The sequence below is a fragment of the Pteropus vampyrus genome, unplaced genomic scaffold, assembly GCF_000151845.1.
Source record: "Pteropus vampyrus isolate Shadow unplaced genomic scaffold, Pvam_2.0 Scaffold100, whole genome shotgun sequence".
Taxonomy (NCBI): domain Eukaryota; kingdom Metazoa; phylum Chordata; class Mammalia; order Chiroptera; family Pteropodidae; genus Pteropus; species Pteropus vampyrus.
Genome location: NW_011888881.1, coordinates 3,127,590 through 3,151,711, shown reverse-complemented (window position 1 = coordinate 3,151,711; position 24,122 = coordinate 3,127,590). Strand labels below are relative to the sequence as shown.

The following is a 24,122-nucleotide window of genomic DNA, read 5'->3' as shown; positions in this document are numbered from 1 at the left end:
GCCTGGGGGAGAGCCACGTCCCTGGAGTCTGCCCCAAACCCTCTGTGGCTCTCACACTCTTTGTGGCCCATTTATAGCTTGAATCTGATTTGGTTTCCAGGCTGGCCCAGAGCTCCTCCTGCTGCTCGCTCCTGGGGGACCCCACAGGCCTAAAAAAACCTGAGTTGTCCCCTGTTCCCTCATCCCCTCCAGAGGTCACATGTGGGTGGTGCCCCCTGCTCTCTGGTGGGGGGGGACGGAACAGGAGGTTCGAGTGCCTGGCTCAGCCCCTGTCCGCCCTGAACCAGCAGCTCCAGCCCTGCCCCAAATCTTCCTCCTGGCCCTGTGGCCCTGTGACACAAAGGGTCTTCAAGAGAGGCCAGAACCTTTATCTCCATGCCTTTTCCCTGCTGCTCCCTCTGCCCCAACTACAGACACTGCTCCCTCCAAAATATTTCCTTTCCAAATCTTCCGCACCCCTCACTGTCCAGCTGCAGCCCACTTCCTCCAGGAAGCCCTCCCCCATTGCTTCATCAGTGTGACATGCAGCCTGGCACTGATTTGATCCTCCTTTTACCCAGCATGCCCGGCTCAGAGCTGGCATGAGGGGAGAGGAAGCAGCACTCAGGGAACATCTCTGGACCTGTCCCCTGGTGCCCAGGAGCTTTGTCTGCTCTCTACTGTCCCATCACCCCCTACCTCTCTGCTTGTGGCAAGAAGGCTATCTACCGTGGGCCTCTGAATGTTCCTCCAGAACAAGGCGTAAGGGAATCCTCCCAAGCTCCTGGGATGAAATCTTTCATGGAGTGTTACAAGGGCAGGTTATCGGCCCTGCTTGGCCCCTGGGGTTAGGGTGCCTTGGTCTGTTTAACTGCCACAGGGGTGCCAAGCGAAAGTGCTGGCATTCTGCCTCGCCCTCCCCAGGAGACTGCTCAGGCCCCGGCCTCGCTCTGTGTTGCCTCCTGGCCCTGCGTGCTGGCCAACAGTTGTTCCCTGGCAGCAATCCGGAGCCTGCGGGACCCATATGGCAACTCCGGTTAAACAGCAGCTCCAGTCAGGCCGCGGAGGGACCACCTAGAGCCCTGTTTGTCAGAGAGACATGCTCCTGAGCCTCGGGCCAGCCATTAGAGCCTGAGAGGGGCAGTGGGCAGAATGCCACCATTGCCAGGCCTTTTGAGGGAACGCAGGTACCCCCTCACCCTTCTTCGTCTCAGCCTGCACAATCTCTAGTGGCATGTCAGTGACATTCTGAGTTTCCACGTATCATCCTAGAGGAAGAGCCCGTATCTTCAGGGGCAGGTACCAGATCTGGAAGCATTCTAACCATCATCGTCAGGGCACTGCAGCCCTCACCCTGGCACACCTCTGTCCTGATGTCTGCCTAGCTCTGCCCTTCTTGTGACGTGGGGGCCAGGCTTCCACCTTGAGGTCTCTAATGTTGCCTCCTTGGTTGGCTCTGACCACCCAACCTAGAAAGTCCCCCTGTCCAATTCCTCAACCCAGTCTCGCTGGGCTTCCCTTGGCACCCTTGGTTTTATCTGTCTCCTACTCCCCATAAGAACCCAGGGCAGGAACTTGTCTCTCTGGTCCCTGGGGTCCTGAAGGCTTGATCCAGGGCAGGTGGCCAATAAATCATTGCCAAGTAAACGAATGAATAGAGACTGCCAGTGGTGTGCCATGCCCAGAGCACCCCACTCAGACTCCGCAGCCCAGATCGGTCCCGGTCACCTCTGGCCTCTACTCCTACTGCACCCCAACGCTCACCTGCCTCACTGTTTTGCTTGCTGCTCGCAGAAACTCCTGCCTGCCTCCGAACTTTTGCCCACCAGGAACCTCCACCTGGAGCACCTCCCCAACTCCTATGTGGCCTTTATGGCCCAGCTCAAAATGCCATGTATTTATTCCTCAGAAACTTCTCTGGTTCTTCCACGCCTCTCTGGTCTCTGGGTCCCAGTGGGCAAATCCCTGGCAGAAGGGGAGGATTGCATTATCATTGCCTTTGATTAGATCATCTAAAATCTAAACACTGACCACCTTCTTGCAACCGAGGGCCATGTGGGCCGGCCCCAGCCTGACCCAGTTCTCACCATGGCCACAGCCAGGCCAATCACCGTGATGATCCCAAAGGACAGAAGCATTGTGCCCACACCGGCTGTGCCACCACCCATGTCAGGGATTCGGGTGTCATTAAAGCTGGTGGCTTCTGGGCTGAGGGTGGTGGTCTCAGAGGCTGGCCCATCCGTGGCAGATTCCAGGTTAGGCTCAGAGGTGGGTGGGCAGCTGCTGAACCAGCCCCTAGCAGACGGAATCCTGGAGTTCATGCTGATGCTGGGAGACTGCCTGCGGTCAGTCAACCTGCCCATGCACTTCTGACATCAGGAGTGTCCCAGCTTGTGGCCCTGCTGCCTGTGCAGGTGGCCACCTCCTTGGATAAAGGGTGAGATGCCTCCCTGGGAGCTGGAAAGGAAAGAATAAAAAACATGAGGCTAAGAATGGGACTTGGTGGTGAGATGAAGCCCCTCTAAGCTCTAAAGGCACTGGAGAAATAAAAGTTGGAGGGCAAAGAGCAAGTTCAGGGGACATCAGGACATGTGCTCTATATAACTGACGTTCTTATGGAGATTTAGAAATGGGAAAATGAAGCCCTGCCCCTCTCTGTGGGTAAGATGACCATCGTGATCATACTTGGAAGATATGAAAGGTAGTGGAGAGGTCAGAAAGAAAGTCTCTCCCCTGAGTAATTCCCTATCCCCCTTCCCTCCTCCCCATGCTGCCCACCCCCTCGCTTTCTGCGCCCACAGCCTTTACCTGCTGCTTGGAGAGAAAACTGCTGTCACTTTTTCCTTTTCTGGAGGGAAATACTAGCCCAAGAATCAGACAGGCCTGTCTTTGAATTCCAGCTCAGTCATTTAACTGAAGGACCCTAGGCAAGTCGTGCCACCTCCCTGTGTCTCAGTTTTCCTGAGTCTAAGTTGGGGATACTACGAACACCTCCCACACAGGGTCAGAGAGTCACAGCAGTGTCAGAATGAACCAGTCCCTAGGAAAGACTTAGCTCTGCACAATCCCTGACCACAGTAAGCACCCAGTAAGATCTCCCCCACTCACCTCAGGAAAGGGGAGCCACAGAAGCCCCTGGACACAGCGCACTCGGAGCAGGGGCCGGGACAGGTATGGCAAGTCTAGAAGACGGGAAGAAGAGAGAGGTTAAAGTCAGGTCCTCCGGCAGGGCTTCTCTGCAGGCTCTTGGGGTCACTGGATGCCCTATAGGGGAGCTAGCAGCTGCCAGGGACAAGGAGAAAAACAAGGGGAGCATATCTTCAGAGGGAGAGACGAAGCTTTCATGCTTTCACGCTGAGGTGCCTTCTCCTCCCATTTCCTCCTCCCTTGGGAGCAGAGGGTGGGAGTGTTACCCAGCCCAGGGTGTGGCTTAGGCCTTCCCAGGCCAGAGGGCCCTGATAAGACAGGGTGGGAAGGGGTCTCAGCCAAGCTGCTGGGCAGGCCTAGGGAGAGGAGGGACACACAGTTGCACACATACCTCCCTGTGCGGAGTGCGTCCTTGTGCAGGAGCATGGGTATGTGAGAGGTGTGCCGGCTGCCCAGGAAGGGGCAAGGCTGGCAGATGGACATGGGATGGGAGGGGCTCATCACTCTGCCTTCCCTCTCTCGTGAGGCTGGGCAGGTTGGGAGTCCCAGGCTTTCTTGGCCCTGCCACTGACCCCAGGAGTGACCTTGGGCTAGATCCTTAACTCTTGCTCTGGGGCTCTGTTTACTCCTGTGTCCAAAGGAGAGAAAAGGCCCTTCTCATCACTGTCCAGGACTGCCTCAGGGTCCAAAGGGCAAGAGAAGGAAACCGGGTGAAAGGGGTGGGCGCCACGACCTCCAAGAACCCGCATACCGTTCTCTACCGGGTTCCTCAGGCCCCCCTGCCTCAATCCCCACGCTTGCCTCCACGACTCTGATTCTTCCATTCTTGTAAAGAAGCGGCGACCTCAGCACTTACTTAATCCTCTTTGGGGCGCCAAGCTCAGCCGGAGAGGCTAGCGGTGGTGGCGACCGACAGGAGGCCGGGGCAGTGGGAGAGAACCCCCAGGCCCGGAGTGGGGAATAGCGGGTCCGCCTCGAGGTCCGCCCTCCTTGTACGCTCCCAGCCGCGCGCTGCGCTAGCTCCGCTACACTGGCCGCAGCCGCGAGCGCGGGCTCTGCCAGCCTGGCGGGGATGAGCAGGGTCGGGACCCACCGCGGGGGTGGGGCCGAGGCGAGCAGCCTCGCGGGCTCGTGACGCTCCAGCGCGTCTCCTCCCTGCCGGTTCCGCGCCCCCGGGCCCCGATTGGCTGTCAGGCCCAGAGCCCGCCCGGCATTGGTCTGCTTGCCTGTCGCTCGGATCTGGCTCCGCCCCCAGCGGGAGCCGAGTGATATTTTCCGAGACCACCCCTCACTCCCGGTGACCTCTGCCGGAGTCCCCGGAGCACCGTGGGTGGCCTGACCCTTTATAGGCCAGAACTCGGGCCCAGAGCAGCCTGGGCTCCACCTCCGCCAGGAGAGACTCGCGCTCCCATAGCGCAGACGGACACGGGAGGGTTGATGAGAGCACTGGACCGAGTCCTTGGGCCTGCGTTGAACTCTGGCTCGACCTTTTACTGGCTCTGTGACCTAGAGCAAGATATTTCCCCTCCTTGGGTCTCGGCTTCCTGCTCGGATGGGCTCTGGTGTGAGGGCTTTTGATAAACGACACCCACCTGGGGCTAGAAATGGAGCATATTCAGAGTAATTGGGAGAGGGATGGTATTTTTGCAGTGGGATTATTGGGCACCCCGACCCAGGCAAGCCTACACATAACCCTCACAATAGCCTCCATCCAGGGCGCCACCAGCTCAGAGGGGCCCTCACATACCTTCTAATCCTCAGATTTTCAAAGGGGTTTATGGGGATCCCCGAAGTAGCTTGTTACAGATACTGATCGCTGTGGCTCCATGGGTCTGGGACGGAGCCCGGGAAATTGCGTGTTTAATATTAGTCTGGCGAACAGTGAACTAGTTTACAATAGATTCTGGTGGGGGAGGGGGGTGTTGGCAGGCCACACTTTGCGGACACTGCCATGAATTTTATAGGAGGAATTGAGGCCCACAGAAGGCCCAGTACTTGGACAAAGCCTCACGACGAGTTGGCAACGGAGTTAGGATTCAAACTCTGGTCTCCTACGTCCGGTTTCGAGCTCCCTGTTCCAAACGCTAAAGCAGGAGCGAGACCGTCAAGAGCCGTCTTAGGGTCCGGTCGCTAGCTGGCGTCCCCGCGCGGGTCGCACCATTCCTTTACCCTGGTCCTGGACTCTGGGTCCCGCCCCCCAAATTGGTACCCCAACGCTGAGACCCACCCACGTGCAGCTCTACCCGCCCATAAGCTCTGCTAGGCCACGCCCCTACACTTCGGCTGGTGACACGCCTCCTTTCCTGCTGGCTACACGTGGCCCCGGCCGGGTACCCAAGCGCCAACTTGGAGTAGTCACTGCGGGCTGGAGCCGTGACCTTCATGAAGATTGGCCGGTCTGGGCCCCCAGGGAGTAACCCCACACAGTCATGCACTTTCTTAAGAGTGGACCTGCGGACGTAGTGGGCGGGGCGTTCACAGTTTTCCCAGCAGCAACCCAGTGGCTCTAGGAACCTTGGAGCTGGGCGACGGGATCCGCCCGAGCCCTTTCTCAGCTGCGCCGACCCCGGAAGCAAGGCGTCGGAGGGAGCTCACCGTGGGCCACGCACGTCCGGGATCCGATCCCCGGGCCTTTTCTCCAGGTCGGCGGGCAGGTCTGGTACCCCCTCCCGCGACAGGTATGCGCTAGAGGTGGGGATCGAGTTGGGCTCCCCTGGATTGTATCACCTTCGAAGACTCCCCACACCCCCCAATTCACCATGGTACATATGAAGAAATAGGCTTGGGGTGAGGCGACCTCGCCTGGATCATTAACGTTGCTGTGCTGGATTGAGAGGGAAGCTGCGTCCCTGACTTCAGGCCTGAGCTCCTCCTGGGGCAGCGCCTTCTCTGGAGTCTGGAGGACCTAGCTTTGTGTCTTGCCTGGGACAGGTACAAGGAAGACTTTGGGTAAGTCACTCGCTGCCTCGCAGCCTCCTTTTCCTCCCTGCTTGTATCGGAAGATGTGGCACCTAGCAGATGTTCAGTAAGCACTTGTTTGGACCTTGGTCTATGTGAAAGGAACGGGGGCCATTGATTTTAAACTTTCGGTTAAACTTGTTGGTGATAACAATTATAAAATTAACAAAAATTGTTAATTCTTTAGCTGACAGTTTATGCTGACATTTAGGGTTATGGGTCCGATGGCGGGGCATGGCATTTCAGCATCCAAATCAGTGACAGTACGAGCAAAATATCAAAAGCAAACCCCCCAAGCCAAGGCAGCCTCCTCTCCCTTGTAACATTAGTTAATAGCATATAACACTGAGTCCCTTTTGTCTGTTGATTGAGCTGGCTCCCGGACCCTTGACGTTCATTGACTAACGCACTGCTCATCATGAAGTCGGTATTATTTTCCCCATTTTATGGTCAGGGAAACTGAAACTCAGAAATAATGACTTTTCCAAGGTCACACACTCTGGGTCAAACAGATCTGTCCAGCCTCCCAAGCCTGAGCCCTGACCCACCAACAGCCCATTTTATCAGCAGGGACTGATGACCTATGGGTTCAGCCCACTTCAGCCAGAAACGTGAAGAAAACATCACTGGCCAAGACCAGAAGAATCAAATAGGTGGGTCGGCATCTAAAATGGCGTCAGGGAGATGACAGAGCAAGAGCGTGCCCTCGCTCAGGCAGCAGGCAGGTCAGAGGGGAATGTATCACATAAGACTCAGCTGCTCTTCTGGTTCTGTTTGTCAAGGTGGCAGCACATCTGAGGACCAGAGCCACTTTAAGGAGCTAGAACCTGTGACCTCTCCATCTCCGCTAAGCTGGGGCCAGTGACTTTCCTCTACAGCTGACATCACAAAGAAGACTTGGGGACCTGGGTGTGCTCAGAGGAGCCTTCTCCTGAGACATGAAACTTTGGGGTGGAATGCTGCGGGCCTTTCTATCTGGCCCCGGGAGGAGGGGAGGCACTTGGGGCCAGGCCTTCAGCTCATGGCAACCGCATCTGCCTCCAGCTGGCTCGTTGAAGGCCACAGAGCTGGTCAGTCACTGGACGGCAGTTTTCGAGAAGAGGGGCATTCCTGAGGCCCGGGAATCCAGTGAGTACATTGTGGCTCATGTCCTTGGAGCCAAAACAGTTAAGTGCAATTTTGTCAAGAGGGCAGAAAGGTGGGAGGGAGGACCTTGGGAAAAAGACTTCTGGGTTTTTCTCCCCACTTAGAGTACTGGGATTTTTCTCAAGGAATGCCTTAGGCAGCTACTTATTCATCCAACAAACTATTACACTGTGTGCCAGGCATTAGGGGTTCAGGGATGATCAAGGTGGCCAGTGTTGGGGCCACAGGCATTATTCACATAAGAAACGGATCAGGGCCTCTGGGTCAGGGAAGCCAGCTGCTCACATTCTCTGTGGGACAGTTTCAGAGCCTGAAGCCAGTACTTTGGACCCAGCCCCTGACCCCTTGGCAGCTACAGTGCATCCAGGAGCTGAGTAGCCACCGACTGCAAAGGTGAGCCTCCATGGAACAGACCCGAGGGCTCTGTATGAGGAGCAGGGGTCCTGCTTCCCCCAGCTCCACCAAGTTTATGGTTATGGTCAGGGAGGAGGAAAGTGTACAAGGACTAGGGAGGTTTTGGGATGAGAGAATGATGGTGTGTGTGTGTGTGTGTGTGTGTGTGTGTAGATAATAATAGGAAGAAGGGAGAGAGGGAAGGCCTTGGATAGGAGTCCCAGGGCACAGGAGATGTGACCCTACCTTATACTTCTGGCCACAAGTGTTATCCCTCAACCCAGGCATAGTCCTCTTGGTCTAGGCTCTGGCACTGATGGTCACCTAGCTACCCCCTCTGCAGGATGCCTGTGCAGTATATCCTTGGCGAATGGGACTTTCAAGGGCTCAGTCTGAAGATGGCACCTCCAGTGTTCATCCCGCGGCCAGAAACAGAGGTAGGTATGCCGCCAGGACAGAGCAAGGTGGGAATGCTCCAGACTTCCTCTAGGGGGCGCTCGTGCCCCATTGCTGCTCTTCTTAGAGGCAGTGTCCTTCTAAACTGGTGTCTCCTGGCTGGCTGGATAGGTGGGGCCAAGAGGACAGAGGTCTCCAGCTGGCCTTGACTGTCCTCATATTCGAAGCCACCTCCCCAGTCCCTAGAGCTGGCAGTGGCTCAGGGTGCCCCATCTGGTGCTGCCCACCAAGTGCTTAGCCTTTTTTCGTTTCCCTAGGAGTTGTCCCTTCGGTCCTTGGCCTACCTAACCCATGGGAAGCAAATGCTCACGTCCTCAGGAGGCAGGCAAAGTGGAGGGGCCTCCAGCTGGATGTCTAGAGGCCCGGTGCAGCTGTGTGACCTCAAGCAGGTCACTGCCCACTCTGGGCCTGGATGATGAGAGGTTGGGCCTCCAGGCTAGGGAATTTGTAACTTGGTGGTCCTTTTAAATCTACTATCTAGTCAGGTCATCACCTCTGTCCCTCTAATTGCTAAGATTGGGGAATGCGTGGCCTCAGCATGCTGTCCTCACTGATTGAGGCACCCTGACCCTGGAAGATGCTTTCTATGGCTCTTCTTAGAATTCTCTTTGAATTTGAAGGTGGCAGAGCTGGGAGCCAGAGCAGAGCAGGCAGATGGGGCTGAGTGAGGCTTGTGGGCAAGCCAGAGGGCACCAGGTTCTGAGAAGGGGTACTTCTAGCAAGGCGCCCAGGCACACAGACATTCCTGGGAAAGGTCAGGCTTTGTCTGCCAGCCTCAGCCAGGGACCCAGGGCCCCTTCTCACTTTCCTAGCCTCTCTCTGCCAGTCCAGAAATCCTCACCCCGCTTACCCCCACACCATACGGTGAGAAACCAGGTCCTCGCCTCTCTGCCCAGGGTCAGGGCGGGCGCAGTAGTAAATTTGAGACCTTGCTGAAGTCACAGGGCTGCCAAGGGGAGGCAGGGGGTGGGGAGCATGGAGTCACCACTTGGACACCCTGACTCACGTCAAGGTCCCATATGTCACATAGGGCTGTCCCATCTAGGGTAGGCTGACCTGGGAAGGAGCTCTGAGACCCAGAGTAGGATGTAGCCTGCCATGTGCAGGCTTTGCCAAGAGTCAGGACATGGAAGCTACCATGATGACCTTTGAGTCCTCTTACAGTTGACCTGGCACCAGCCATGTGTTCCAGGGTTCTGAGTGTAGACTTCAGGCTCCCATGTGCCACCCCCGCTCCCCCTTCCTGGCTGGGTCTGGGCCAGGAGAGCAGCTCTGCTGCAGGGTGGCAGGGGGAGGAGGGACGGGGGAGGCTGTGGTTGGGAGGCCAGGTCGTTACCTCACTGTGCAGACATTTCTCAGAACTTGCCAGGTTTGCCCTTACATGAAGCCACTTTGGGGGGTGCCTTACCAAGAACTCGAGAGGACGTGGCCTGTGGCAGGGAGTGGGGAGAATGGGTGCAGGGGAGGGAGTGTGCTGCTTATGTTCTCTCCATCCACTGAAGGGTGGTTTCTGATAATGGGTGCCGAAGTCCGAACCGCACAGTTGCAGGCGTGTGGACTGAGGAGTCGGGTTTTCCCTGGGAGCGGGGAGGGAGCCTAGTCCCTCCTGCAGTGGGCACAGTGGGAGCCATCCCCCCCAGCCTGGTGGATGAGGCTCTGGGGGCTGTGGGAGGCTCAGTGCCTTATCTGTGATTGGCTTGAGGGAGGCAATGCCACTGCCCCACCGGGGACATTGTCCTAATAGAGAGAGCTCATGGCACTCAGGCCCTGCCGAGGCCTTGGGCCTACCCCCTGAGGGTGTGTAGAGTCCTGCGGAGGCAGTGGCTCCAGGCAGAGCCAAGGGCTCGTCCCTTGATTACCTGGAAAAGGTGCTGTGGGGGGGGGCTGCGACCAGCTCGGCTTTCACCTCCCCCAAGGAGCCACCAGGTTAGCGTTGAGGGAGGCCCTTCACTGAGTGAGGAGGAGAGAATTTCTGGACTTCTTGGGGGTGATCTCCACCCCTTCCCCCAACCCCAGCCCCTCAGGTTGTCTCATAGCTAAGACGATCCTCCCATGCTCTGGAGTGTAAGGCCACGGGGCACCTGTGGCGGTGTGGCCCAGTCTCTCAGCTTCACACCCTGCCCAGGGTGGCCGTTCACGTATGTGGTGTGTGTCTCTGAGGTTGGGGGTGTCTGTGAGGTGGTTGGCTAGTGTGGTCGGCTGAGGGGTCATTCTTCAGCCAGGGTGGGTCTGACGGTGGCCAGGAAACCAAGAAAAGCTCACACCCCCGACAAGTCTCAGCCATCCTGCTAGCCACTCGGTACATGGCCTCACCACTGAGACCGCAGGCTCTTCTCCACAGCCCTAGACTGCTCGCTCTGTGCCAGTCCCAGTGCTGTGGGCCCAGCTTGCTGCCAGCACTCCCAGTCTCCGGCAGTGCTCGGTGCAGGGCCGGTGGGAGCGAGCAAGGGCAGCCCTCTCCAGCTGCAGCCAGGCCGGCTCCCCCAAAGGCAGCAGCTTGGAACAGGAGAGGTTCTGGCCAAGTTCTGCCTGCTTTGGACTTTCTATCCTGGGGACAGGTGAGCTTTGCTCCTAGTGTTGGGGTGCCTGGCAGGGTGACATGCTTATTGGGACTCAACACTGGGGAGCTTATGTGGAAAGTGGGTCTGAGTGATCTGGAGCCCTCTGCTCCATTGGGGCCTGACTGTTGACATGGGGCGGGGGGCGGGGCGGACACCTGGAGTCTGAGATGCATAGAGCAGCTTCGCACAGCCACTGAGAGCTCGCCCGGCACTTGGGAAGTGGCCAAGAGGCCCCTCTAGGCCAAGCCCTGTCCATGTGGGACATACCGCGATACATTACATCCCTGGTCTTCCTGCCATGGAGCCTGCATCTGGTGGGAGGAGTCCCTGTCCTAGACCCTAGACCCCCGGTGAGGAACACCATGGTAGAGAGAGCCTAGAGGGGTGTCGAGGAAGTCTCTTACAGAAGGCGGACCTTCCAGATGAAGGAAGCCCACCTGCCAACCCTTCCCCCCATTCCGTGAGCCAGCCAGGCCTGGGCCCTGGGAGTCCTGAGCCTCTAGAGGAGTCTTTCCTGCCCTCATTCAAACAGATGCCTTTGAGAAGGAGCCATCGCCCTTTCTCTGCTCTGTGCCTGGCCACTCGGGCCCCTGACTTTACTGTTGGTTAGAAACGCTTGGCCACTGGGCAGCAGCGGCCCTGCGTGCGTGCCTCCGCCCTGTGCTGGCTTTCATGCACAGTCCCTGCAAGGGGCAGATGGCTGGGTGAGATTCAAAACCCTGTTGTGTCCAAAGTGACAGTGTCCACAGGTGTCCCCCTGCTGCCAACCAAGGTGGATACAGTGCAGTCAGGCACCTCCCAGCCCACTGACCCCATGCTCTATGTATGCCACAGCCCCCTTCAGATATGTGCTCGGGCAGGACCGTGTTGTCCCCTCCGAGCCTCCCCTCCCACAGAGGGAATTCTTTGTCCCTTTGGCCTAGGAGCCTCCTGGGGGCCTCCTAAGCTCAGCTCTGTTTGGAAGCTGGGGACACTCCAGCCCCTGATAATTAGCCACCATGAGCTGCAGGCCAGGCTCCAGGTGGGGCCTTGACTCCTGGGCCTGAGTGTCCTCATGGCCAGTCGTGAGGCCCCATCAGATTACTACAGGGAAAGCTCTGCACGTAGGGCCAGGCACGGAGGGTGTGGCCTGGGACCAGCAGGCACAGTTCTTAGAATTGCAGTGAGCACAAAACAGGAGGATCTGTGACGGGCTTAGCTGGACACTTACGTACCATATTCACGAACCACGTACCGAAGTACCACACGCTTCATGAACGGGGTTCTGTTTACTCCCCACCGCACCCTGACGAGGTGGGTTGTGTTCAACAGTGCTCTAGTTTACAGGTGGGGAAACAGGTGTGGAGAGGCAGAGTGACCTGCTCATGGCCCCGGCAGAGAGGAAGTTCAGTCTGGCTTTAGCCGCCCCCACTTCTGCATCCACACAGGGGCTAACTATGCTCGTGTCTCTGTGCAAGACCCCTAGGGGCCAGGTTGGCACCAACTCTGATCCAGATCCTTCTGCCTTGCAGGAACTGGTTGAATGGGTACTGGAGGAGGTGGCCCAGAGGCCCCGTGTGATAGGAACCCAAGGCGGACCCCTCATCCTGGAGGTGGGCTGTGGCTCAGGCGCCATCTCCCTCAGCCTGCTGAGCCACCTCCCCCAGGTGAGCTGCCTGGGCATCCTTCCACCCCACCCTGGGCTGGTACTCACTGTCCCTGCCCCACCCGTCTCTGCTGGAGGCGCTGTGGTCACAGCCTTTGACTCTCATCCCCTTTTGTCTGAGCAAAGAGAGGGGAAAGCTGTGGATATTTCCCTCCTCTTCTGGCAGGGGGTTGGAGGACAGCTCTGGTCCCTAGGCCTGGGTTCTCTCAGCACCCTGTCTTTCATGTACCCATTTGTTCTTGGGACAGAGCCAAGTCATTGCTGTGGATAAGGGAGAAGCTGCCATCTGCCTGACCCATGAGAATGCTCAGAGGTAGGTGGGCTGGGGGAGCAGAGGGTCAGGGCAGGGGGAACTGGACTCGGACCTGATCTCAGCTTCTATCCAGGTATCAAAGCCACCGATGTCCACCCCAAGGAGGGGGAGGCACTGGGGGCAGCCTGGCGTGGCTCCCACAGGGTTAGAATGGATGGTGGGCACAAGGGCCTTGTGGTCCATGGAAGGTTTATCCCCAGTGCCTGTAGCATGGTGGGACTCTGCCCCCCACACTCACCTTACCTTCCCACCTCTCCAGGCTTCGGTTGCAGGACAGGATTCGGATCATCCCCCTCGATGTGACCTTAGGTACCTTCCACTGTGGTAGGGATCCTGGGGCAGTTGCTGCTGGGTGGGTGAGGCACTCTGCAGAGCTGGAGGGAGGGCTTTCCGACATTTATTCACGCACACGCACACGCACAGAGCTATCTCAGACCAATTCTTGCTGAGGACAGGCAAGTCCCTCTTGCCTCCTGGGCTTACCTGACCCACGGTAGGACCGGGCACACAGTCTTTCTTATCTTCTGACTCTCTCATAACTCATGAGTTATCTCGGGCTTGCTTGTTGTCAAGAGATAAACAGAAGCTCAATAGACTGCATTTAGGACCAAAATACTTGAATGCACCTTTGTCCCCGCCTGGCCCAGGCACGGCGCTGCTCGGTCGCAGCCTTTACAGAGTGTCCTTTGGGTTCTGGCTCTAGTTCTGTCTCTATCGCATAAATGCAGGACCCTTGAGCCTCATGTGCCCCCTCCATGGAATGTGACGTACCGGGTATAGCACCTGGCACAGGGTGGGACCTGTAAACAAAGCCAATGGACTGAGGCCAGGGCTGCCATCCATAGTCAGTCCGTGTTGGCTGTGAGGCAGTGTGACAAGGCCTGTGGGGCTGCAGAAGGCAGAGGCCGTTGCTTTGCCCAGGCAGTCAGAGGCCGAAGGTGGCACTTGAGCTGAATCTTGCTTATCGAGGACGTTTTGACAGGAAGAGGGGAGGGCAAGGACATTCTAGGTGAAGAGCTACACACTCCCTGCCAGACTGCTGGCTGGGGACCCTGGGCACTGGTCTGCACGTCTGGCTTATCAGGTCCAGAGACAGGCGCAAGGTATGGCTTGGGAAGAGGGACTACCCAAGGGACATGGTGGTGGGTGGAGCTGCCTCCCTTTACCTCTCATTCTCTGCTGTGTTCCCTTCGACCACAGAGGGGAGCTGGGCGCACCTTCTGTCCTGGGGCCCTGCGGACCTGGTCGTCAGTAACCCTCCGTATGTCTTCAGCCGGGACATGGAGCAGCTGGCCCCTGAGATCCGCAGGTGCGGGGTTAGGTGGGACAGGGAGGCCAGGCCTGAGAAGTCTAGTGGGATGGGTTTGCCCTGGAGGGCCACAGCCTCCCGGGGGATGGGGCGTGTGGGAAGAGGGCCGAAAGGGCTGTGCTGCTGAAGGAGATGCTCACTCTAGAGCCCACGCGCTGAGGGCTCAGCCGCTGCCTTCCCATGGAAGACCACCGGACCTTTCTGCACCTCGGTTTTCTGCCCGTGAAAGGGGAGGGCTGGATCTTTGCAGGGCTTTGGGGGTACTCAGCGATGACGAAAATGCCAGACAGAGTGCGGCGTGCGTAGAAGGTGCTCAGATGGGTGTCATTTTACAGAAGACTGAGGCCCAGAGAGGGAAGGTGCCTCGTCCAAGGTCGTGTGGGGGCTTCGCAGGGAAGCTGGGATTAAGACACCCTACTCCAGGCTTTGCACTGAGCCATCTGCTCTCAGATGGGCTGAGACCCAGGGGTAGCCAGGAGCCCCCAGATGAGGCAGTGGTAGTGTGGGTCAAGGTGCTGGCTCCCTCCCTCCAAGCTCCCCAGGGTGGTCGGGGCCGGCTCTAGGCCTCCCCAGACCAAGAGGAGAAACAGCCTCATCGTGGGGAGACAGTCTTGCCGTGGGGGCCGTCAGTCGGGGGGTTCACGGAGTACACGCGGCACTGGCTGGTGTGGGCCACCTGCGGTCATTCAGGGCCCCTCCTCTGGGTCTTCGCGTTCCTCTCAGCCTGGAGTATAAGTTCCCTGGGTTGCCTTCCATGGAAACCCCGCTCAGCGCTCCCATTTTGCAGACACCCCCCGTCTCAGGCTCTCACCTCCCACTGCTTCCCCTGCAGCTACGAAGACCCCGCAGCCCTGGACGGCGGGGAGGAGGGCATGGACATCATCGCACACATCCTGGCCCTGGCGCCTCGGCTCCTGAAGGACTCTGGGTAAGGGTGGGCGAGTGTCCTGCTTCTATCCTCAGCAGCCGCCTCCCCTCCCAGTGTGTCCTGGGCATGCCCTGGCCGTCATTCTGCCCCGACCCCTCCCAGCCCCGGCAGCCCCAGAGTGCAGGTCCCAGCTCTGCCCGGTTGAGGTGACCCATGTCTCCCCCATGTAGAAGCGTCTTCTTAGAAGTAGACCCAAGACACCCAGAGCTCGTCGGCAGCTGGCTTCAGAGCCGGCCGGACCTGTCCCTCAATCTTGTGGCTGTGCGCAAGGACTTCTGTGGGAGGTAAGACTCTCCCCTCCCCGCAGCCCCCACAGCTGGGCTGGCCCTCCACTCGGGCCATCACCACTCCAGCTGTGGGGAGAATGTTCTATTCCCACTTTCTGCTTATTCTCCGGGGCCCAGGCAGTGACAGGCGCCTTGTCCCCGTCTCCTTAGGCCCCGGTTCCTTCACATTCGGAGGTCTGAGGCACAGCATGGCTGCCATGCAGACACCTGACCAGGGCCCCAGCTGCCAGAGTGCCTGGCTGACACTTCTTCCTGGAACGCTCCTTGGAGGGAGGTAGATGATGCTGTGCAGAACCCCAGTTGCTTGTGGCATTTTCCGTGGCTCTGGGATTCCCCGTGATCTACCTTCATAGGTGATTTGGGGCAGAAGCAAGGGCAAGGCTGTCCTTCCTGGGCAGCGAAGAGCAGTCCGGCTCAGGATCTGAGCAGACCCAGATTCCCAGGCTGGTTCCGTCACATGAGTGTGGCCAAGGCAGGTCGCTCAGGGTCTCTGGGTGGAACTGCCCTGGAGACGTTGGGCGATGTGGCCAATAAAGTGTTGAAAGTCCGACAAGTGGTGGCCTAATGTCTTATCACCGTGATTTGTGGGTCCTCCAGCCCCTCAACCCCAAGCAGCGCTGGGGTAAGAGCTTCCTTCTGCCCCGGCAGCGTGGCCTGGGAGAGCCGTGCGGAAGGCGCACGGGGCTGCTCCTGGCCTGGGTGCGCTCGCTCCGAGGGTTGGCCTTGCCCTCCACTGCCCTGGGTGTGCTCCGCACCCCTCCCTGGCAAGGTCTAGGTGCTGAGCACAGGAACCCCATCTGCGCTTCGGCTGGGGGCTGGCCGCCTGCTTCCTGAAGGGGACGGGGCTGAAGGTCCTTGCGGTACAGTTTGGGGACATGTGTCCACACTCAGTCAACTGAGGGCTTGAGCCAGTGAGGGGTGAGCAGAGCATCTGTTTACTTTTTATTCCCATAGCTTTTAGCTGAGACATCCCTTTCAAGTTGGTCATAGGGTTTCACTTAAGCCATCTGTCTCTGGTTGGGGCTGGAGAGAGTGAGAAGCTGAGAGAGTGGGCACCAGGTTGTCACCTCCGCCCCGGCTTTGGTCTGTGCAGATTCAAGGCTGCCAGGAGGCCTGAGGGCCCAGTCCTCCTGTCCACAGGGACAGGAAATCTCCAGTTTGGCAGGCGCTGGTGCGAGCCTGCGTCAGGGTGGGTCCTGAGGAATGTGGCAGACCAGGCTGGCTCATCTGCCAGGCCACTCCTCCCCTACCCCCAGCACCTTTGTGGGCCTGACCTGGTGGTACAGGGACCAGAGGCGGTGCGGTCAGGTGACAGCATTCTCCGCTGGGGCCAGGATGCTGGGTTCTGGGGCTGCGTCTTATAGTGGGACCTTGGGCAGCTCCTTTCCTTACAGGGAGCGGGCCTTTTGGTTCCAGTGCAGAGCAAGGTGGCAGCCTCATTTTCCTGTCAGCTAGGTGGTGTGTAGCTGGCATCCGAATGCCCACTCCCCATGCTGGGAGGTGGCTAAGTGGAGACTGGAAATTAGGTCACTGCTTTGGGGGAGTCTGGATTATTGGGGTCACACCTGGCCTGAATGACTCTTATGCTGTGGCTGGGAGTCACTTTTGCCTCAGCAGAGGCCACACGGTAGCTCCCAGGGCCCCGGAATCCTGCCCTTTGGCCAGCCCCAGCTGCATGAACCCCAAGCTGCCCTTGTCTTCCTCTGAAGAGAAGGCGTGGACTCTACCTCACGGCAGCTCCAGAAGGAGCCTGGGAGGCCAGTCGGGCACAGCCAGAGCGAGATCCCGGCATTCCGAGCTCCCTGTGCTCCTAGACCTTTGTCTGCCAAGGTCCTCACCAGCATCGCCCTTGCTCTCCTCCTGCCTGTGCCCTTTGGCTCTTGCTGCCTTCAGTGGCATTTCAGGTCAGCTTCTCTGACCTAGCATTCTGCTGTCCCCTTGTCCCACAGCCTGAGCCACACCTCAGCCAGTGCTGGCATCCCTGATGCTTGCTCTCAGGCCCCTCACTGAGGGAAGGCCTTGGCAAGCCTGTGGGTATGGCACCCCCAGAGAGCATAATGATAGAGAGTGACAGCATAGGCACAGCTGGGGCCACTGAAGCAGGAGCCACCCTTGAGAACAACTTCCTTCCCAGAAAACCGTGATGTTTGACTCCCCTGGGAAGGAGGTCCAGGCCAAGTAGACTGGCAAGGCGGGGCCTCAAGCCTGCAACCACTGGCTTGATGGGGCCTTGGACGTTCAGCTTGGAGGTTGGAGCCGCACCAGCCTGGGTGCAGATCTTGGCATCTGCCCCTCACCAGGACATGACCTTGGGCAGACGCCTTCATCTCCCTCAGCCTTGGCTTCTAAGCCTCAGCCATCTACTTCTCAACCGTTGCCCTAAACTCTTGGCTTGCTCCCCATGACCCAAGTGTGGTGTCTGCATCCTGCAGAGCCCAGGTCTGAAGAGGCAGAGGAGGAAGGCTATGGAAAGGCCCTGGGGACCCCTCCCGAGGCCCCTCGGTGCTGTGAATACGCTCCCATCAGAACGAGGGGCTGTACCACTGCCAGGCTCGGAGGAGCGCTTCAGCCTCTGCAGGCCCGTGTGTCTGCCCTGTCTACTTCTGGATTCTTCTCTCCACTGCCCTGGACTCCACGCCTCCTGCAGAACTCCATTCCCTAGCCACGCCTCGCCCCCTTTGCCCATCTCAGACAGTGCATCTGTCAGGAGTGCCCTTGCCTACCCCTGCCAACCAAATGATCCTCTCCTTCAAGCTCTGGCACTAACTACCTCTGGAACAGCACGCCCTGACCTCTGTTCTCTCTCTCGGCCAGCACCTGCTCAAACTTCGGCCAGCTCCGATGGCATCCTGCCCCTTGCAGTTGGAAACCTTCCTGTCTTCTCATCTCTTTGGGGCTCCGTGCGGTCTGGCATACCCCAGGCTTAGCAAATGTCCACCAACAAGCCGGCAGCGTGTACATTTTCTAGAGTGGAGCTGGAACTTCCCACGTGGCTCACATCCGACCTGACAGCAGCTCTCGCATATGCTGGTCAGCAGGGAGAGGAAGCCACGAAGGCCTGCCTCCCACCCGAGCCGGGCAGCTGTTTGAGTTGAGCCATGGCCACTTTCTGGGATCAAGTGCACCTGATCTCTGCATGGTGGCCTCGCCAGGAGCACAGGCTGTCCTTGGCGGCAGCAGGGGCAGGCGCCAGGTTTCCTGGAGCTCTGGGCCCCAGCCAGCTCCCAGCCAGCCCCCAGCCAGAGTGTTGGCCAGAACAGTGAGTGGCCTGATCACCCGTTATGACCCCTCAGTCTTGGACAAGCCCTGTAGACGTGGCTTGGGACTGGCAAAGCAACCCTACACCTCCTGCAGTGGGCAGAATAATGGCCTCCAGAAGGTCCCCGACCTGTGAATGTGTTTTCCACATGGTGAAAGGGACTTTGCAGATGTGATGAAGGATCTTGAGATGAAAGACTGTCCTCGATTATTCGGGTGGGCTCGGTGTATTTGCAAGCGTCCTTATAAGAGAGAGGCAGGCGTGTCAGAGTGATGACATGTGATGATGGAAGCAGAGGTCAGAGTGAGGCAGTTGCCGGAGGAAGCGGGCAGGAGCCGACGAAGTTGTCGGAAGAAGCGGGCAGGAGCCGAGGAAGTTGCCGGAGGAAGCGGGCAGGAGCCGAGGAACGCAGACGGTCTCTAGACGCTGGAAAAGGCCAGGAAGTGGATTCTCCATCAGAGCCTCAAGAAAAAATGCAGTCTTGCCAACACCTTGATTTTAGCCCAGTAAAACTGATTTTGGGTTTCTGATTTCCAGAACTATAAGATAATAAATTTGTGTCATTTTAAGCCACTAAATTTGTGGTAATTTGTTAAAGCAGCAGTAGGAAACTCATGCCAATTATGGTACCCAGAGTGAAGAGCTGCTCTAACAAATACCAAAAACTGGAAATGACTGGAATTGGGCAGAGGCTGGAAGCATTTTGAGGTAATGATAATATTGGCTGGAACACTTCTCCTCTGAGCGGGGAGGTGGCTGGGGCAGGGGATGGCGCACCATCCTCAACCTGGAGACCTGAGCTGCTGAGACCTTCTATCCAAATGTCTGACATGGTAGAACTGGCCCGTGGAGTGAGAGCACTGGGCGGCTGCCCAGGGTGGGCCCCAGAGAGGCTGGCCCCGGGCACTGGGAGCAGGTAGGGAAGGGAGTAAGGCTGGCCTCCATGGCCCATCTCCAGTGGCATGGGGGTCACCAAGGCCTTCATAGAAGATCTCAGAGCCTGGATCCAAGCCTGGTCTTGGCCCCCATGGAGTCACATGGCTGGCCCAGCACTTCCTGAGCGTGTGAGGATGAGCAGGGTGTGACAGTGAGCACTTCCTGGGTTGCAGGTGCCACATCTGTGAAATGACCACAGCAGCCCCTGATTCCAAGCTAGTGGGCCTGTGTCCCCCACATAAGCTGTGAGGGTTCGGCTCCTTCCAGCCACCAGACCGTCAGTGCCCAGCCCCTATTACTGGCCTGGACTGGGCTGTGTGGCTGGGATAGAATTGGGTCATTCCTGGGATTCTCAGCCTCATGATCCCCAAAGCTGAAGTGACCAGAGCCTTCGACCCTGTCCCCTTCCAGTCTGGGACCAGGGACCTACTACAGATGAGGGGTCTCAGGGGTTCTGGAGGCCCCATCCCACTTCGCCAAGGCCTGGGCTCCTGAAGCCACAGTGCCAACTTAGGAGCCACGTGGAGAGCTACTGGAGGCCAGACCCAGGCCGATGGGCCTCATGCTGGTCTGAGAACTGAGACTCTGGGGAAGAGACAGTCTGGACGCCTACATTCAAAGGTCAGCCTAACCCCGAATCCCCTGATATGCTTTGGATGGAGCCTGTTTGTGTTGAAAGGAGTGGACTGTAGCAAATCGCATGTCCATTTTCCGATCCTTCCTTTTTCCAGAGAAGCCAGTTTCATGGCTGACATCAGCAATATTAGCGCAACTGCAGCTCACGGTGGGGGGTGCGTGTGGCCAGATCTGGGTCCCCTCTGAAGCCCTGGCAGTTGTGAGGAGAGCAGGGTTCCTCCTCCAATAATGAGCAAGCACCGCCCCCTCTGAAAGAACTGGCTATGCACGCCCCCCACCCCCAGAAGGACCTTTGGGCATCTTTGGCCTCATAACCAGGAATCAGATGTGCAAGAGTTTCAAATTCCAAGACCCTTCCCCTTCCAAAGACACCCTCAGACCATCCTGCCAGAAGAGGGTCGGAACCAGCCAATGTCACAGTTCACAGAAGGGAAAGGCATGGGAAGCCCGCCTCAGCCCCCCTGGGGACCCTGACTAAGGCTTAGCCATGGCTGAGGGGTAGGGGTGAGATGGCTCAGAGCAGCTCTGCCCCATGGCAGGTGACCTGGCTGCGTGGCCCCTTCCCAGGAGCTGGGGTCTCTCCCAGACACTCGACCTCTCAGAGCAGGGGATGTCACCTTATTGCCCCCTGCTGCGCCGGGTCTGTAACCCTCCTGGGGCATGCATCTGGGGGAGTGGGAGGTCAGATATCCCAGCTTCCCGAGCCCAGGGAGCAGATCGTGGGGGCTTGAAGCACCCACAAAGATCCCTGTGCTACAAATGAGACAACTGAGGCTCAGCAGGGCAGGCCCGGGGCTGGAACTCGGGTCTCTTCTCTGGCTCCCAGCCTCCAGCGCATCATCTGCTGTGGACCCCCACCCTGCCTTGCTTTCCAGGAATAGTCCTGCCTGCTGGGAGAGGCAGCCAAGTCCTTTCTGGAAGTCAGCGTGAAGCTAAGCCGCATGGCGAGCAGAGCGGCGTGAGCCTTGCTTTCCCTTGGACCTTGCAGCTGAGTGGAGTGTCCAGGCAGCCCCCGGGGCCGTCCTCCTCCCCCACCTCCCTGCAGCCACTTCTTGAGCTCCTGCTGGTCTCTGGGCCCCAAGCATCTGCTTTGCATCTATTAGTTTTAATCCTCACACCACCCTACAGACAAGGCTTTTAACCATCTCTCCGAGGAGGAAACAGAGGCTCAGTGGAGTGCAGTCACGACACGCTGCAGGCCAGACCGGAAGGGAAGGGAAGGCTGCCATCGGTTCCTGTACGATTGTCAGACACTGAAGTCAGCGCGGCTAGGTCCTGGGCTGTCCTCCACAGAGCTCAGTGCAGCGATCCTTCTGGGTTTACGGATACTCGGAGCAGGACCGGGGGTGCCAGGGCTGTCCTCAGAGGGCTTTCTAGAGCCCAGCAGCTACCCTGGTGGCCCTCGTCCTGAGGTGTGCGCAGCATAGGCCCAGGACCTGTCTCCCAAGCCCTACAATGTGCCAGGCTCTGGGGCGATGACACCAGGTGGAAGGGCTTGTAATATACAGAGCTTGAAAGGGACACTCTGAACCGAGTGCTTCTGGAATTATCTTACTCCGCTCTCGTGACCTTCCACAAGGCAGAGGCTGTGGACCCTCCATTTTACAGACGAAGAAACTGAAATCGAGAAAGCCAAAGGAACTTGCTTGTGCGCTGACCGAGCTGGGTCCAGCAGAGGCGGGGCAGAGTGACCCAAGGTCTGAGGCCTCGGTGGTCACTCCGGGCTCGGATTGGATAGGGACCAGGACAGGGATGTAACAGGCAGCAAGGACAGTGGGGGCAAAAGCCCAGAGGCCTGAAGACACGTGGACAGGGATGTATAGGGGCAAGGTGGTGATGGTGGTGGGCGCCCTTGGATGAGCTCCAAATGCATCTCTGGGTACCAGGGCCTATAAGGGGAGTCACAGAGGGCCAACTGCAGCCCAGGGTTTCAACTCCCAGAGGAGCCCTGACACTCGGGCTGGGGAGGGTGCCCGAGGGCCTAGTACGAGGTGGGTTTTGCAGTGTTACAGGGTCAGGTGGGCATTGAGGTTGTTCTCTCTGGCTGCAGGAAGGGAGTTCTGGGGCAGGGGGCAGCAACTACCCCACACCTGGAGGTGGCTAGGGGCTGTAGCAGTGGCATCAGGCATTCAGGAAGGGAACTTACAGCCATTGCTGATGGGTTGGATGTAGGGTGGGGCGTGGCCAGGCTAGACTGACTGGAGCCCAGGGAACCTGGAGCTCCCCTGAACTGGGGATTGGAGTGCTGGGGATAGTCAGTGATCTCGAGAGTATGGGATGCCCTCAGAACATCCCAGAGGCAGTGTCAGGGGCCAGCGTCCAGGGTATCTGGTGATCCCAATGGGACAATGTAGGGACCTAGCCCAGAGGCAGCGCTGGAGGTGGGCTTGGGAAGGTCACCCTCCCAGGCCTGAGCGCTGCCAACAAGAGTAACCTGCCACCTCCATGTGTCAGCTAGTGCCAGGGGCCGTGCCACACGCTTTGCATAAGTCCGTCTGTCTGCATGTCAGGGACACCTTCCTTGGCCCACTGGACAGATGAAGAGGTTGAGACTTAACGTGCTTAGCATCACATAACCAGGAAGTGGCCACGCTGGCATTTGAACCCAGTCTGCTGACATCCCAGCTGGAAATGGGGTGAGGAGGCCACAGAGGTTGACTGCAGCCTAGGGCCTCAATTCCCAGGGGTCCCCGACGCCCAAGTGAGGTACCCCCAGCACGGACATGGACTTCCAGGGCAAAGGGGAAGTGTCAATCAGAACGTACCAGACGTGGAATGAGCTCACTCCCCTCCCAGCTGCCCCTGGGTGCCACACCCCACAGCAAAGGAGCAGGGCAGAGAGCCTGTGTGCAGGGGACAGGAGGACAGTGAACGTGGCTGCTATGAAATGAGGCTTTCATGTACTCCAGATGTGGGGGAGACGACAGACACCCAGATTCTGGTTCTCAGTGGGCAGGCAGGTGAGGAGAGTGAGTCCCATCTCGGCATAAAGGGCTATGCAGCCTGCGGGGTCACGTGGCGGGAAGATTTCAGGTGCCCAGGCCCGGGACGCTCCCGGAGGAAGCCCCGGTGCCGGTGCCTGAAGCCCACAGCTCGGAGGCTGCCCACAGCTGTCCTCTCGGCTGTGCCCTAGAGCTGTGACGTTCGTTCTTTCAAATCAAGTTTCATATGGAACTCAATGTGTATTTAAGAAAGATAAAGGCAGCATCTTAAACATAAATGCATGTTGTAAGTTCGAATGCTCAGCATTTTCTTAGAATAGGTCCGTCAAGGACAGCAGTGAACACAAGCTGCGGTGAGACCTGCGGTCTTGTCACCTTGGCATCTAGTTTATTTTGGTGTTTGAGTTTGGTTGCATGGGACCAAGAGACCCCTGACTCTCACTGATAAGTGCTTACAAATGGTGGCCGTGTGTCCGAGGGCCACCTGGCAGGCTCTTTCCTCCACAGGAGAAGGCTCACTTCAAGTTCAGTGCTAGCTCGGATCTCTGGACACACAGGTTTCTAATGTGTCATCATTTGGTGTTGTGCCTGTTTGGGTCTGTGTGTATGTGCTTTTCAGCTGGGCTTTTTTTCAATAGTTAATAGTATAAAAGAAAGAAAGAGAGAGAGGGACAGAGAGAGAAAAGAAAGGACAGGGAAGGGAAGGGAAGGGACAGAGAGGGAGAAAGAATTCTTGTGCAGCATCTGAGGGTGACCTCCCTCAGGTCCTTGGCAGAGGCAGACTCTGCCTTTCCTGGGAAGCCCACCCGCACTGCTCCACCCATGCATGCCCTGGAGGTTCCCAGCGCCTCCTCTCACTCAGAGGAATGTTCCAGCAAGTGAGTCTGGGCCATGTGCTTCTGGAAAGTCTCAAGAGTCCACGACCCCCTCCTGGCTCTGGTGTGAACCTTCCAGGTACTCGATCCCTGGTTCTGGGGCAGGGAAGAAGTCCCCAAGCAGGGGACAGGGACTAGGGTCTTCCCTGGGCCCTATGGTGATGCCTCCGAGGGTGGGAGGACTGGGGAACCCTGTGCCCCTGAAAGCCTGGGCTTTCTGTGGTTCTAGGTACCTTCGTTTCTGGGAACTTGATATGCTTTGGAAAGAGAAATGAGAAGCAAAACCATAGGGCCCCAGCGCCATCACCACCCCCCCTTCCTGTCTTCCTTCCGCTGAGTCACAGTCAAGAGC

The 24,122-nt window shown here is 58.0% G+C and overlaps 2 protein-coding genes across 5 annotated transcripts in view; one reads left to right on the top strand and one right to left on the bottom strand.

The window, feature by feature from the left end:
• Nucleotides 1-4,275, bottom strand: part of CUNH3orf18 (chromosome unknown C3orf18 homolog) — a 7,728-nt gene extending 3,453 nt beyond the window's left edge. Inside the window, exons 1-3 of the mRNA XM_023533301.1 lie at nt 3,983-4,275; nt 3,088-3,161; nt 1,994-2,436 (exon numbers count right to left, since the gene is read on the bottom strand). Of these exons, the coding sequence (XP_023389069.1) occupies nt 1,994-2,342 (349 nt within the window). The 5' untranslated portion in view covers nt 2,343-2,436; nt 3,088-3,161; nt 3,983-4,275. The remainder of the gene's footprint in view (nt 1-1,993; nt 2,437-3,087; nt 3,162-3,982) is intronic.
• A 1,139-nt stretch (nt 4,276-5,414) lies between these two features.
• Nucleotides 5,415-18,714, top strand: HEMK1 (HemK methyltransferase family member 1). Of its 4 annotated transcripts, XM_023533337.1 has the most exons (13): nt 5,415-6,075; nt 6,655-6,737; nt 6,866-7,035; nt 7,129-7,250; nt 7,532-7,623; nt 7,967-8,060; nt 12,152-12,286; nt 12,534-12,598; nt 12,858-12,907; nt 13,799-13,907; nt 14,740-14,835; nt 15,006-15,119; nt 17,937-18,714. In XM_023533337.1, exons 3-13 carry the CDS (start codon nt 7,023-7,025, stop codon nt 18,088-18,090), a joined length of 1,044 nt encoding a protein of 347 aa, XP_023389105.1. In that variant the 5' UTR covers nt 5,415-6,075; nt 6,655-6,737; nt 6,866-7,022; the 3' UTR covers nt 18,091-18,714. The 4 variants fall into 4 exon arrangements, with proteins under 4 accessions (XP_023389105.1, XP_023389103.1, XP_023389104.1 ...); XM_023533335.1 differs by having other exon boundaries at nt 5,418-6,075; nt 6,866-7,250; nt 17,937-18,712; XM_011364682.2 differs by lacking the exon at nt 17,937-18,714 and adding an exon at nt 15,273-15,675 and having other exon boundaries at nt 5,424-6,075; nt 6,866-7,250.
• The last annotated feature ends 5,408 nt before the right edge of the window (nt 18,715-24,122 follow it).

What these genes read in the sequence shown, in the direction of transcription:
- HEMK1 (XM_023533336.1), top strand. Translation starts at nt 7,023, where the DNA reads ATGAAACTTTGGGGTGGAATGCTGCGGGCCTTTCTATCTGGCCCCGGG. An exon ending in ATGTCCTTGGAGCCAAAACA is followed by an intron (nt 7,251 to 7,531) that starts GTTAAGTGCAAT and finishes TCTGTGGGACAG; the next exon opens with TTTCAGAGCCTGAAGCCAGT. An exon ending in CGCAAGGACTTCTGTGGGAG is followed by an intron (nt 15,120 to 17,936) that starts GTAAGACTCTCC and finishes TCTCTCGGCCAG; the next exon opens with CACCTGCTCAAACTTCGGCC.